Genomic DNA, 15,302 nt, shown 5'->3' with positions numbered 1-15,302 from the left:
ATGTACATACATACATACGTACATCAATACATCGCACACACACATGCACACTTACACACACACATACACACATACATAGAGACAAGTATTTATGTCATTTTGTCGTTTGCCTTTTGCAGCTGTTTGCCGGTCGCCGCAACGTTTTAAAAATAAAAACAAAAATAAATATAAATATAAATACAAGTCGAAAGGAACAACAAAAAATATACATATATAAAGATAGAATCAAAGAAGAAGAAAACACTAACAATGCAAACGGCTCAACCACTTCGCACGCACTTATGCTTCTGCTTCTTCTGATCTGCGTTGATTTCGGTTATTTTGTTTTGTTTTCTTTTTATTTGGCGAACTGCATTTGCTGCCAATTAACGCGCACATTAACAGGTAGGCGCAATCCTCACTAGCCAGATGATCATTAACATCTGTGGCTGCAGCTCATTGATAACAATTTCGCACAGTTCCCGGGCTGCGATCACACACACAGTACAATAATAACAACAACAAAAAAATGAAACAGAAAAAAACACGTCAAAAGCAATTTGGGAGAAGGCGAACGATTTAAGATGCGCGCAGAGCACACACAACCTGTCAGCGTCGCGTCACGTAAGTAACTGAACGAAATTGTCTTCGCCGCACACACATAGACGGCAGCGACAGCGAGACCGGCCGACGCGGCATGCTTCGGCACTGCTTCGGCCCCTTCGCACACGAAGACGAAGCGTCGCGGCTTTCGAGAGCAAGAACAGCGCAGCGCCATAAAGCTGCTGACTGAATCCAGCCGAACATGCGCAGCGCGCTATCGTGTGTGTGTGAAGGAAGAAATCAATGCGCTGCAGGCGCGCAGGCACAGCCAACCACCCAGACCACCCATCCACCTATCGACTCCCCCCGCTTTCACGACCAAAAAATGAAACACGTGCCAAAAGATTTTTTTTTTTTTAATTTTTTTTATTTGGTTTTTGTTGTTATCCACTTAACAATTTCGATCGTATTATACATTTATGTTGAGAATAATTTTAAATTTTTTTTGTTTTTGTTTTTTTGTTGTTGTTGTTGTTTACTTTTATTCTTGTTTCAATTAACTGTAATATAAGTATATTTAGTTTTAAGTTTATAAACTTTGTGCATATGCTTGTTTCTTTGTGTGTGTTGGTGTGTGTGTCTCTCTGTATCTGTGTGTTATATGCAATTACTGTGAATTGCCAAGCTGCACAACATTTTACACTGGGCGAAACGAAATCATTTGAATCGACAAAAGAATTAAAAAAAAAAGAATTATAAAATGCTTAGTTATATGTAGTTTGTTCTTCTTCATCTTCTTCTTCTTCTTCTTGTTGGCTAGTATGCGTTATTGTGTGTTGGAGTTAGTTGGGCCTTAAATGTCTATATATATATATTTGTTTATATATGTATTGTAGGGTATATGAATCCATTAAAACATTATTGTTTCGTTTCGAGTTTTCACTTCTTATGGCCGTTGTACGTTTAAAGTTTAGTTGGTTTGGTTTTGCCTCCTCTATTGTTATCAATATTATCATTATAATTATTATTATTTTTATCATCATCGATTGCCATCTTTTAAGATTAACCAAAATAAATGTAGTAGTAGAAGCAATTGCAACATTCGTTTTTTTTTTGCTCGACACAACATTTTTTTTTTTTAACTTTTGATCTATATATATTTATATATGTGTAGATATAAAAAAAAAGAGTTTATTTAAAAAAACCTAACTTTTGTGGAGTTTACGTTGTTGTTGTTGCTGTTGTGCTTGGTATATTGCCTCAAACGACAGGTGGTTCGGTGCCACCCAGGGCCTCATCGTTACTGTAGTTCACCGAAAATAAAAATAAAAACGAAATTAAGAATTAATAAAAATTAAGAAATAAAGCAAAGTAAAATATATAGAAATAAATTATAAATAAAGACTGTACACAAAATGTTTTTAAGAATATCAAACATATTTAAATACAAGTAAGAACATTGCACTCAGGCATTATGGTTTGTAGAATACTCATTCACGGTTCGAATATTTCAAATATTTATAATTTCTAGCTTAAGTAGAGGCGATACGGTCTATAATCATACGGACAGCAAAACGGACATTTGACAAAACCAATATACTCATTTCACTTTAGTGAATGAGTATAAATATATAATTTAACCAAGAATAATTAATAAAATGAAAATAAAAACGAATTTGTCTAAATTGGATATGTAAAATAAAGCCATTAATTCTAATTATTATTCTTAATTATAATTGTATTGCTTAATATTTAGTTTCTCAATCTATATATAAAGCAGGAAAACATTTACTATCCCCTGTTTAATAAGCTTTCAACTCATTTGCGGCCTAATTGAGTTTGGGAGCTTTCAAGGTAAACTTAATTGAGTCTCAAGCTTTTACGAAGCTGTTGGCGAGCTTTAATGCGCTTTCAAAGCTCTCCTTAGTTAGTTTTCGCTAAACTTTCGAAACTTAAGTATATGTATATTAGACATTCATCAATCAATATATATTGTAGTATATGCATATCATTTTATATCAATATATTTTAGTTGTACTCTTGCATAGGCATGAAAATTTTCACTAATAACAGATAACGCAAATCAAGTGCTCAAAATAATTGAATTAGAAATTCTTCTGCAATTTCAGACTTTGTCTCAACGCATCGAGTTAAGAACTCACAAGTGCCAGCATTTCAATCATACATATATGTATTTCTATATATCCAGTATGTATATCATATATGTATATAATTGATATATATGTATATATATAAAGTATTTATATTGTATATATTAATTGAATTTACTATGTTTCCTTTTTGCTATATTAGCTATACGTTCCACATTGAATATATATGTATGTATGACTATCCCTTATCTATAGTATATTACTATAGTTTCTTAAAAGCTATAAAAAAAAAATTATTAACGACTCCTGTTTTAACAATATATCGGTGCTAACTACGAAACAAGTAAGAAGGCTCCAGTCGAGACTGCTCGACTAGGAGATACCCTGAACCCTTCAAACTGATATTCTAATCATTCTAGACTTCTTTTATGCACACATGCATACACATGCACGTATAAGCACGCGCTCTGCAAACTGCGCAGCTAGCAGCGGCTGCGCTTGGGCTGCACTGCAGTGTGGGCAATATTATGAGAATTTATTTGTTGAATAATTTCTTTTGTAGACATACGATCATAGAGCGTAATCATATGGCTAAAATGTGTGTACATTCCAAAGCACAAGTCTCTAGTACTTGAAATGCGTTTTTTACAAATTTGGGGGGCGAAGGGGGCGTGGTATCCAAAATCTGTATATTACAAAATCTTTGTATCTATAAACTTTATATACAACGCAAATTTGAAGTCTCCATGTCTAAAAGTGTTCAAATTAGGCTGAAAAAACAGTCGATTTTTCTATTATTCTCGATAAAAAAGTAATCGGATGAGTTATCGTATGGTATACACGAGAATGCATGCCATATTTTAGCTCTCTAGTTCTTACATCTTCTGAGATCCTATTGCTCATACGGACGGACGGACGGACGGACAGACGGACAGGGCTATATCGACTCAGCTCGTCGTCGTGATCAAAAATATATATACTTTGTGGGGTCTGCGATGATTCCTTCTGCCTGATACATACTTTTCACAAAACCATTATACCCTGATTTCCCATTTTCAATGGGTTCAGGGTATAAAAAGAACATTATATGTATATATATATTTACTATATATGCTCGACCCCTTTAGGATCGTGTAGTAAACAGTTATTTCAAATATTTCTCTATGCTTTAGCTATATATACTTTGTATATTTATTTATATAACATGATATTTTGCAATGATATGGCACGATAATTGTATTTTTTGTTTTTGTTTTCGATTTTCATTTTGATAGATTTCCATGCGTCCAACAGATGGCGCCACTGTGCGGGGCGCTTAGCTGGGCGCAGGCAACAGCCAGATGAGACTGCTTATGAGTAGGGTTAATGGTGTCACTGCCACGCCCACCGCCCTAACGCTCGTATCGTAGGCATAGCCATTCACGTTCTGTGGTAGCTGGTTGAGATTGGGTCGCGGATAGATGATGTGCACTGGCGGTGGTTGATCGATCTTATCGAAGAAATTTGGATCATACCTCTTATCGCTCGGATCGTAGTCGTGATAGATGAGACTGGATGGATTCCAGTATTCCCTAAACTCCGCCAGAGCCGCAAGCAGTGTGCAGAATTGAGAGATAAGTTACAAGACAAAGAAAAACAAAGATGGAAACGCCAAAATCTTCAGCCCAAGTTTAGCCTAGATCTATAAGAAAACTGCAATTTTCGATGTTTCATATGGCTATACGGATTCTATACCAGACTTAAACTCAAGCGTTCTTTGATCCCAGAAGATGACAATGATAATTTAGTGTAGTCCAATTGAATCTTAATCTGAGCACCAAAAAGAGAAATTTAAAATGTCCTACTTTCTAAGGAAATCCTTTCTTCCCATATAGAACGATACCAAGCTATTTGCGTGTCCTACTGTAACCTGTTCGACTATTGTCTATAGTCTATAGACCGAAAGCTAACTGATCTAACAAGAACTTTCAGGCACTTACACAGGACAGGTATCCACGTTGACGCCACTGACAGAGGCCTTGCCCAGATTGACCTGGCCAACGGCATCGCCCTCCACAAAGACAATGCAGCCGTTGAAGTTGTGCGTATAGCGTTTGCCCGTGAAACGTGAAATGTTCGGAATGCCACCTGAAATTGAGAGATGGGCAAATGAACGTGAGGACCCATGCATTGGGTATTTGGTCTGTGACACTTACCAATGAACACATTGCCCGGCAGATGCATCTCCTTTTTGCTGGTGGGTCGCGTCTCGCCGGAGTCGGATATGCGATCGACCTCGAGTATGGCAGTGTTGTCCGCACGCTTCACAAGCACTATATGGCGCTGGCCATCGTCCACGGGCGTGTCGCCATTGCGTATGACCACCTCTTCGCCGTCCAGGCGCAGAGCGTACTCCACAAAGCCATCGACGACGGCGAGGGCTATGAAGTCCTGGCCGGTGAATTCCTCTCCAGATTTCTGGCCCCACCAGAGCAGCAGGCCGTTGGGCTTGCTGGTGGAGAACACCACCACTGCCGAGGTGTACTGTTGGTCTATCTCCGAGCTAAACTGGCTGCGATCCACCTCCAGGTACCCATTGCCGCGGAACGAGGCATTGAAGCTCACTTGGATGTCTGCACGGAATAGAAACCAGTTCAATTAGATCGAGATCGCGAGGAGCTCAAAACAGTCTCCAATTCATCTTCACTTACGCTCCTCGCAGTGCTTGCCGCTGTAGCCCAGGCTGCAGGCGCAGATCGCCTGCTGCTCCACCTCCTGGCAGGTGCCGCCGTTCTCGCAGGGCTCGTTGGCACAGGGCGACATCGCATAGGGCTGCTGCTCCTCCGCGACGCGACTGTTGCTTGTCGGAGCCACAGGCACCGCGGGTAGCTCGCCATCGAAGTCGTTGCTCCCGATCTCATTGAGCTCGCCGCAATTCTGCAGGTTGGCCGCATCCTTGATGGCAGCCAGCAATTGGATGGGACGCATCGAGTCGTAGAGGTGCGAAATGCAGCCATCGAAGCCTTCGGTGATGTTCACATCCCGATTGATCTTGACCGTGGCCCGATCATAGCCGCCCACATACAGCGGCGTCTTCAGCGAGAGGGTGCGTGGTGCACCGGCCGCCTTGGCCCTCTGCTCCGGCTCATCGCCCACACGCAGAATGCTCTCGCCCTGGCGACGCAGCAGCTCGACTCGTGTCCATCTGTGCAGTGGCAGCGGTTTCTGGGAGCGCACCACGACAGGCTTAAGGCGCGCAGCCGTATTGATGATCAGCTCCACATGACCGTCGCGCAGCACGAGCGCCACGTAATCGCCGCTGGGCAGCTTCGACTCGGCCGTGTACAGCAGCACCGCATCCCGCAAGCTGGATGGACGCAGCGATAGAGTCACATTTATGCGCGATACACGAGGTGTACTGTAAAGTCAGGGAAAGACATTTCAATCACAATTGGCTAACTCAGTTAAGGCAGAGAGTTTCTGTCTGGTTGGGTAGAGCTAGGAAAGTATTGGGTGTTTGGGTATTGTAAATACCAATATACTGTCTATGTTTGGGGATCGAACTTTATGATGTTGAGTAATGTTGAGGAGTCTAGGAAACTAGGAGAACCCGCAGCTCTCCCAGCTCTATGACAAAGTTTCGACAGAGAAATTTAATCAACCCGAGTGTAGAAATTTTGAGCTTGAGTTAGGAAAGTCGAAGGGTTTATTAGATCAGTTGGTCTCAATATTACGACTAGGCTAATTTCTGGACAATGTGAGACGGTGCTCAACAGATCGAATCTCATACAAATGCTTCTGTCGAATCAACAGACTTACATACATAGGTCTATCTAGCTGAGATCTTGTGATCCCTGTTATTTTCGTTCCACATTTTAAGCTCTCGTTAGATTGAGACTATATAATTTTCTGTGCCTTAGGCCTTTATTATGTGGAATGTACAGCGACGCTACTTTATATTAGTTAGGACAGAAGAATTCACTTGAGGCTTCGGACCTAACTTAAACTTAAATGCCAGAACCTTTTCTATCTTGGCAGCTGTTGTAAGTCTATGTTTAGGCTCTGAGGATTGAGCTGGATTGGGTACGACTAGGCTGAGTTGTTTTACTCACTTGTAGGCTGCATAGCTGTTTCGCTTGAAGTTGAGACTGTGTTCGTTTAGGTGTTCCATGTACTGACAGCGATCGCCGGTGCGATTGAGTGGGCAGAGGCATTCCATGTCCAGCTCGGTGTTTTCACAACGTCCGGCACCGCACAGGCCCGGAGTGCATTGGGTACCTTCGACGGCGCAGTTGCGGCCGGTCCAGCCCTGCTGGCAGACACAGGTGTAGGCGAGTTCCGTTTGGCTTTCCAGGCAGATGCCGCCGTTGGCGCAGGGCGATGCGGCGCAAGGCTTGCAGCTGGTGATGCCCTCCTTCAGCTTGGCGTCCTTCATGAGCTCAATGGTGCGTCCCTGGAGCGTTAGGCGGCTAATGCAGCCAACGAAGCCCGTTTGGTGTGCCACCGCCTCGGCGGGCAGCTGATTCCAGTTGGGCACGCCGCCAATATACAGATCCTCGATGAGCTCCAGCTGTGGTATTTGGGTGAGTGTGGGGAAGGCGACCGGATGCTGTTCGTCCAGCTGAATGTAGCCGTCGCGACGTGCGCGGTGCACACGTGCCGTATGCCATTCGTTCAGCTCCACGGGCTGCTCGGCGCGCACCACCATCGGCTTGCCGCCAAAGTCGAAACGGAACTCCACATAACGGTCCTTCAGCGAGAGCGCAATGTAATCGCCCGCTCCACGCGTTTGGCCATTGAAGAGGATCACGCCGTTGGCGGATTCCGGCCGGAAGGTGATCTCAAAGTTGAAGTTGAACGAGGAGTCTGGCAGAGTGGGGAAACTCATGTAGCTCAGTGGCTGCTGACTAAATTGTGGGATGACTCCCGTGATGACCAAAATGCTCGGATAGTCCACGGACTCGCCATCGTTATAGACGGCTGTGCAGATGTAGCTGCCTGCATCGTTCGCCTGCACGCCCCGCAGCGACAGTTCACTCTGCAAGAGAACAGTTCGTTAGACCCTGATGCTCAGATCCCTCTCTCAGTTCGGAGGGGTCTGGCCTCTCTACTTACGCTGAGCAGATCGCGTCCAGATTGCATTTGTCCGTATTGGCGTGACCAGCGGTAAGTGGGCTGACGACTTTCATCGGCGCCGCAGCTCAGCTGGGCTTGATCACCGACATTGGCATGCACGATCTTCGGACGACGCAGCTCATGGGGCTGCTCCTCGATGGCCAGCTCATAGCTGGTCGTATAGAGATCACCATCATCCGTACGGCATTTGCACACATAGTTGCCCGCATCCGCAGCTGTCACTTGATTGATGACCAGACGGTTGCCCACTTGCTGCGGTAGAGTAAACCATAGAGAGAGAAGGAGAGAGAGAGAGAGAGAGAGCGAGAGAGAAATGAATTGGAATGTTGGATCTATGTTGGTTTAGTCACTCACCTGAATATTGGCGGAGAGCGGCACACCATCGGAACGTTCCCAGATCACATCCGTGTAGCTGTTGTCCGAGGAATAGCACTCAACTTCGGTCGATTCGCCAACGTGCAATTTCGATGATTGCTGATCCAGCTTCAGGCTGTAGTCACGTGGCACCACTGGCTCTGGTGGGGGCGTTGGCCGCGAGGGCGGCAGGTAGGCGCTCGGTTGGGTCATGCCCGCTGCAGAGCAAAGCCAGACCACAACCACAGTCACAGCCACAGCCAGAGGAGGCGGCGGCACAATACACAGTAGACACAACAGAAGACGAAGACGAAGCGGTACGAGGATGAAGACGACGACAACGACGAAGACGACGAGAACGACGAGTCGAGGATGTTTCGGCGGTTGTAACGTTCACAATTGGGCGACAATTCACAATTGGGTTATGGGATGATTAAGTGCATGTGTGTGTGTGTGTGTTTTGTGTTTGTGTATGTGTGTGTGTGAACGGCGAGTGTATGTGTGTGTGTATGTGTGTGTACGTGTATGTTTGTGTGAGATGAGGCATTGAGATGGGAAGGTAAGATAGTAAAAAATACACAGAGAGAAAAAAGCAGTTAGCAAAAAACATGTCAAAAATGGCGATTTATACAGATACATGATGCGATATATGTTTATTGAACGCTAACAACGACAGATCTATCGATAGTTCAGATCGTATGTATGTGTGTCAGTGTGAGCATGTGTGCGACTGCGTATCTTTTGAATACGCACTCACATCTTTAGATGCTCTTGTAGAATTGAACGGATTAGAGTACAGACAGACAGACACATCCTAAGAAGCTGAAGAATTGAGTAGGAATGGCTAGATGAACATATTCAGATTAAGACAGATTTTCGGATTCATATATAGTAGAATCCCGATAGTTCGAAATGGCAAGGGGATAAGTATTTTTCCGATTTACATAGAAATTTAAATTATCGAGAATTATTGAGAACGAATTTCTATTAAGGAGATAGAATTTTTATTATCGATTTATCCCGAGGTATATATTTTGATAGGTCCAAGTAAATTGAAATATCTTCAGGTCTATCTCCTTCTTATACACATATAAAACATAAAGTAGATAAATGTCTTTAGAGAAGAACTTGAACATATTCAGACAATAGTCTACAAAGACTTTAGAAGGAATTTCTCTCGCAGACTATGAGGTATATCCCAGATAAGAGATGTTCCATGTTTTGCGATAAGATAGATATGTCGCAAACCTTTACTTTCTACAAGAGCATATTAAGGCTTTGGCATGCCAAAGTCGCATAAACTTTATTGTTTTTGTTTAGTCAGACTTTATGATTTTTATATATATATATATTTTTTTTTTCTAGTTAGACAAATAAATACATAGATGTAGTATTTTTTTTTGTTTTTTTTGTTTGGGGCGGATAGAGAGTAAGAATAGTGATGAGAATTTTTGTTTTGTTTTTGAAACAAATTAATAAATTATACAATAAAAAATAATAGTATTTAGAAATATATAGAAATGATAACACTAGAACACACAGCTACATAAAGTACTAAAAATGTCTACTGGTTCGAATCACACAGATATACGAGTACATGTGTATGTGTAATGGGGGGAGTTATGGAGTTTTCGGTATTGTTTTGGTATATTTTTTTTCGTTCAGCTTATTATATAACAAGTGAGAGATATAGAGATATATAGTATATATGGGGTTACCACTAGGCCAATACGTATTCAGATACATATACTTAGCTACATACACACATATGTCTAGGCTACCAATACAATATGGGTTCTACTCAATAGTCAGTTACACATTTAGTTATAGATTATGAAGTATTTTGTTTCTTAGTTTTTGTGGCAATTTTTGTTGATCGATCGAAAGAAATATTTAGTTTTATATATTTGTTTCGAAATTTATTTGGCTAGTCAGGTATGTGTGTGTGTGTGCGAGTTTGTGTTTATGTGTGTGAGTGTGTGTTACATTTTATTTACAAAATTTTGTTCGATATATTTATCGATATTTGCACAGTATTTCGATACAGTTTTTGTTAGTTGGAGTTACCCGCATGCAAACGAGCCCGAGACCAAGAGGAACAAATACAAATGCTTCGATTTTTCGACATGCGCGCGTCAGCACCATTTTTCGTTATCGTTTTGTTGTTGTTGTTTTGTTGTAATCGTTATCGATAACACTACCGTTACAACTTACGCACTAAGAACCTGCACATGGTAAAGAAATAAAAGCAGGTCTACCCACACACACTACGCCTAATTGCTGTTGTTGTTGTTGTTTTTGCAGATGTTGTTGTTGTTGCTGTTGTTGCCGATGTTGTTGCAATTGCTTTAGCTAAATTTATATTGTTGTTGTTTGCATATATGTTTATATATATAAATTTAGATTCTTAGTTTTGATACGTGAGTTGAGTGCGACTTTGCAATTGTTGCAGATTTTCTCGTTGTGCGCCTACGGAACGTAGTTAGAGGAGCCAAAAAACAGTTGGATAGATAGATTGCCAGTTATATAGATAGAGGACAGCTGGATGACATGAAAGACAGGATCTGATGTGATGGAATGAGCAATCAAATTTTCCAATCTACAGTTTGTGTCGATTCGACAGCAACATGAGATCAGAAGACTTCGAGTCAAGATGGGAAATAAAGGAAAATTAGAGTTCAACAGTTATGGACAGAGAAAGAGGGAGGCAGGTAGGTACAGAGAGGAAGACAGAGTAAGAGTGTGGAGAGAGGCTAGTGAGTGGAAGAAAAGAAACAAGAAATTATGAAAAACTTAAGACGAACCGAAGAAGCCTTTGGCCTTTGGCTGCCCAACTCGTTGCTGTTTATCTGCCTGCTGCTGCCAGGGCTGATGCTTCCTCCAGCTCTTCTTCCAGCGCTTGAAAGTGTTGCCCGGTCCATGGCTAACGCCTACGCCCAGGCCCACGCCAGTTGTGGGCCGGCCAATTGTCTTGGCAGCCAGATCGCGGCTACAGTTGAACTCGTCCGAATGATCCGTACAGTCGTAGATGCCGTCGCAGACCATGCTCGCCTTGATGCACGTGTGTGGGTGGGAGACGCACTTGAAGTCTGTCGCTTGGCAGGCGTATGTGCTGGGGGGTGGGGCACGCGGGGGCGTGGCCAGCGGTTTGGATGGCGTCATTTTGTTTAGTTTGAAATCTAATTTTGCGCGTTTATTCGTTTTTCATGTGGTATTGTTGCAGTATTTTTGTAGTATTTTTACAGTATTTTTAATGATTTTTTGTTTTTGTTTTTGAAAAGCATAAAAGAATAGATTAGCAAAAAATATAGACGATTTAGTCGTCGAACCACGGTTAGTATATAGTTGCCATTTTCAAGTTGCTGCTACAGACAATATTATGCATACGACCCGTATTCCAACAAAATGTATTTTTGATTATTCCAAGTAGTATATGTTGCGTATATCTATATATACACACATATATATAGAGAGTTCGATCTATACATAGTTGATTTACTGTGATTTAGTGTATTTTGCTTACGTGCGTTTGCCAGTTGCATTAAATACCAACAAAATACTAGCACTAAATACTAAACGGTGCCTTGTCCTCAATTCTGTGCGCGTGTGTGTGCGTGGGGGAATGATTGTGTAATTTTAGTGGGCGGAAAACAAAGAGGTTTTTCTGTTCTTTTTCTGTTTCTTTTTTTATGATTTTGGTTTTTAGTTTAGTTGATTCGTAGATCGCAACTCATTTATGGTATATACAAATTTGGAAATTATTTTTTAGTATTAAAAAAAACAACTCGAAATAAGAATAAAAAGAAAATAATACAAATTATACAAAAATATATACTACTAAATAAAAACAAAAAAAATACTCAAGCAAAAAATAATAATAGTAATAATAATAACTGGTATTAAGTTGGGCTGAAAAATGAATTTCAATTTAGTAGATTATTTCGGCGAAACACACCTGCGCATATATATAGAACAACGCAGGGAAAATCTTGGCCGCCCCTATACAAGCTATAATTGTTTTCTATTGGTATTTATTTGGTATTTTGTTGTGTTGGTATTTGGCGTTGATTATTTTTTGTTTGTTGGTTGGTTGAATGCAGTTGTAGCGGTTGTTGTTGTTGATGCAGTTGTTGTTGTTGTTGTGGCAGTTGATGTTGTTGTTGTCGTTGTTGCAGCAATCATATTAGATGGTATATATAGTCGCCCATATGATTTATATTTAATTATATATAAATGAACATAAATTGTTTTTTTTTTTCAGTATTTTATGCGAAGCGACCAAAACGAAATTTCATAAAAATTAAATATTTTTATATATATATAATTAGTATATATATATATATATATAGGTGTGTGTGTATGTGTTTGTTTTTTTTTTTGCACAAGCGCACATGTAAAAGAGAGAGGGAGAGAGAAGAGAAAAAAGCAGTAAAGAAAGAGAGAAATAAAAAAATATTTATCAAATTATTTGATGTGTACCATTTGAGGAAAAAAAAAAGAGAAAAAAAAATTATGTAAATCCTAAGCTAAAATATTCCAAAATAATAGTTTTTTTTTTTTTTTATTAAAATTTGTATTTTGTTATTAAAGATAGACCTTGGCAGAGCAGCACCTCAAACGTGGTTTAAGAATTTTCAATTTTGAATTTGGAAGCTGGAATATTTAATTTTATCGAAATTTTATTTTGCCAATGTGGTATTTTGTTGCTTAAAAAAACGTTGCTCGAAATCGAACCTCGAATTTGTCCATAGAATTCTGTTGCTTTTAAACTGATTTTAACTTATTCAAGGCAAAAAGAGTACGACATTACGAATATTTATTTAAGAACAATTTACTGTGTGAGACTGGCTACACAACTAGAGATTATTTACATAGTTATAAAAGGTCACAAATAAATGTGGTATTTATTTTTGATTTTTTTTTTTCTGTATATATATATATTTTTTTTGTAAAGTGCAGGTGCAGCTTTGTGTGCATTGTGGTAAGAGGATAGAACGGAGCTGGGAAGGGTAGGTAAAAAATCATCACTATTGATTTAGGAGACAGACAGAGAGAAAGAGAAAGCTAGAGTGACAGAGAGAAAGAGAGATAGAGTGAGAGAGGAGGAACAGGAGGGAGTGTGCGGTGCAATAATATATATGTTGTATGAGTGCTTGTAGGCATAAAAAAGTACGAGTAAACGCAATAATAACGCCGCTGATCCTATAAATTAGAATTAAGAAACAAGCCCAAAAACCTTACGAAACCAGAACCAAAACTCAAAATATACAATGCATCAAGTAAATGTAGTCAACCGACACCAGCAAAATATGACAAAAAGTTACACCGAAAACAAAACACGAAAGATAAAGAATACTAATCACAAATGATAAATTCAATAATAGATATCCATGGCTTGCCAAGGACTGAATACCCTTGCAGTGAAATATGAAATGTGACTATGAGCGAGCGAAAGAGAGAGAGAGAAAGCCAGGGAGACAGAGCTATGTGAATCCCACTCTAAAGTTTTATCTCTTAAACAATCATTGGCTGTTTCCAAGCCAAAAAGTCAAGGGAAATCATCTTATCAGAGCTCCTAAATTATATTTTTGGTCCACTGAATAGATAGACAAACAGACGGACATAAAAATTAGTTTCATTTTCTCTTTGAATAACGATTTCTCGAGACTTTTAGTGAAAAGTTTGAAAAGAGAAATAAAATAAAATAATATAAGATCTATTGACTGATATCTTTTATATATCATTTTCAGTGCTACAGTTCTCGAAATTTTCATCGCATATGTCTGTGACTAGAACAAAGTTCAACTATACCAAATGTCGGACAGCTAGCTAAGCTCTCGGCCAAGTTCGTATAGTCCACTGCAAGGCTATATCTAACTGCAGGTTAATCAACGAAATAAAAAGAAATATGTTACAAGTTTGTTTTGATTTTTTTTTTTTTTTTTTTGCTTTTAGACAATTAATGTAGGTTAATTATTTGTTATTTTATTTGTCGGGACTTAGAGAAAAAAAAAACCACAGCTGGGACTTAAAACGTATTTTGGTATTAGATTTATGGCAGCCACTGTTAAGCTTACAATTTTATTGTTTAAAAATAATTATGTTTACGTAATGTGCTTGTGTAAATGTAAAATAATTACAAAAACAAAAAAAAAAAAAACATATTCATTAAGTATTATAGTAAATATAGAATTTCATTTGGTTATTAAATTTTGTGTTTTAAATGTGAATTGAAAATTATTTTTTTTTGTATATTTTTTTAAAGCATTTTTTGCAACTTAAGATTAATAAATTTCAAGTGTATCGAAAAAACGAATTTCATAAAGAATTGTTGGCTGTGTGGGGGCGTGGCATTTTTACTCAAGATTTCTTCTTCTTGTTCTGCGTGGTGGGTGTATGTGAGTGGTTGTGTGTGTGGGTGGGTGAGTGGTTTTTTGGTTGTGTGCGGGTCAGTGTGTGTTGTTGTTCATTTTCGAGGCAGTTTTGGATCGTTTCGTAGGTTCGTATTTGCTATTGTCGTGTGGGCATGCGCCTTCAGCTGTATATACAGTTATGAAATTGCTTAACAATTGTCATACTATATTGTATTTTTGTGGTATTTTTGGGTATTTTGAAAGTCATATGTGTGGCAGTTCAAAGTAAGTGTAAACACCTTCACCAGTATTGCAAAATTATTCAGTACCTATACATATATCATATAAATGTTATATATGATATATCTATATATATCATATTGGTATTTTGTTGCACTTATATATGTATGTGTGTGTGTATGTTACAATTGTTAGTGGCTTATTGTCATATATACAGAGTGTGTAATACCCTAGAACCAACAAATCCGTATCCGTTATAACTGTTTATTACCTGTAAGTGTGTTTGTGTGAGTTTATGTGTATGATTACATTTGTAGATAAGATACTTGATAAGTTGGGGCTCGCATATTTACATGTTTTTTTTGTTTTTGTTTTACCGAACATTGATCAGTTTTACAGAAAATATATACATACTTATATATATGTATATATACGTGTGTGTGCTTGTGTATGTATGTGTGTGTGTGTATGTGTGTATGTGTTTAGTCAAAGTAGTAGTAGCAGCTAGAGCTATACATACACATATGGATACACATATACATATGGACATTGAATATAGATATCTATATATATATAGGTTTTGATAAGAACAAAGTAAAATCAGCGA

The 15,302-nt window shown here is 39.3% G+C and overlaps 2 protein-coding genes across 4 annotated transcripts in view; both read right to left on the bottom strand.

Moving 5' to 3' along the window:
• LOC6584741 (interference hedgehog) overlaps positions 1-613 on the bottom strand; it is a 40,374-nt gene extending 39,761 nt beyond the window's left edge. Inside the window, exon 1 of one of the 3 annotated variants that reach the window (XM_044007001.1) lies at positions 249-613. The gene's annotated coding sequence lies outside the window, so the exon portion shown is untranslated. The remainder of the gene's footprint in view (positions 1-248) is intronic. The other 2 variants (XM_044007000.1, XM_032732496.2) reach the window with 2 other exon arrangements.
• A 1,135-nt stretch (positions 614-1,748) lies between these two features.
• Positions 1,749-15,302, bottom strand: part of LOC6584739 (basement membrane-specific heparan sulfate proteoglycan core protein) — a 122,689-nt gene continuing 109,135 nt past the window's right edge. Inside the window, exons 42-50 of the mRNA XM_044008684.1 lie at positions 12,058-12,123; positions 10,907-11,281; positions 8,103-8,320; positions 7,728-8,000; positions 6,725-7,650; positions 5,324-6,030; positions 4,829-5,245; positions 4,613-4,760; positions 1,749-1,825 (exon numbers count right to left, since the gene is read on the bottom strand). Coding sequence (XP_043864619.1) covers positions 1,783-1,825; positions 4,613-4,760; positions 4,829-5,245; positions 5,324-6,030; positions 6,725-7,650; positions 7,728-8,000; positions 8,103-8,320; positions 10,907-11,281; positions 12,058-12,123 — 3,173 coding nt within the window. The 3' untranslated portion in view covers positions 1,749-1,782. The remainder of the gene's footprint in view (positions 1,826-4,612; positions 4,761-4,828; positions 5,246-5,323; positions 6,031-6,724; positions 7,651-7,727; positions 8,001-8,102; positions 8,321-10,906; positions 11,282-12,057; positions 12,124-15,302) is intronic.

Source organism: Drosophila mojavensis, unplaced genomic scaffold (assembly GCF_018153725.1).
Source record: "Drosophila mojavensis isolate 15081-1352.22 unplaced genomic scaffold, ASM1815372v1 contig_136, whole genome shotgun sequence".
In the NCBI taxonomy this organism is placed as follows: Eukaryota; Metazoa; Arthropoda; class Insecta; order Diptera; family Drosophilidae; genus Drosophila; species Drosophila mojavensis.
Note: the sequence above shows the minus strand (reverse complement) of the source record. Positions and strands in the feature narration are given on the sequence as shown.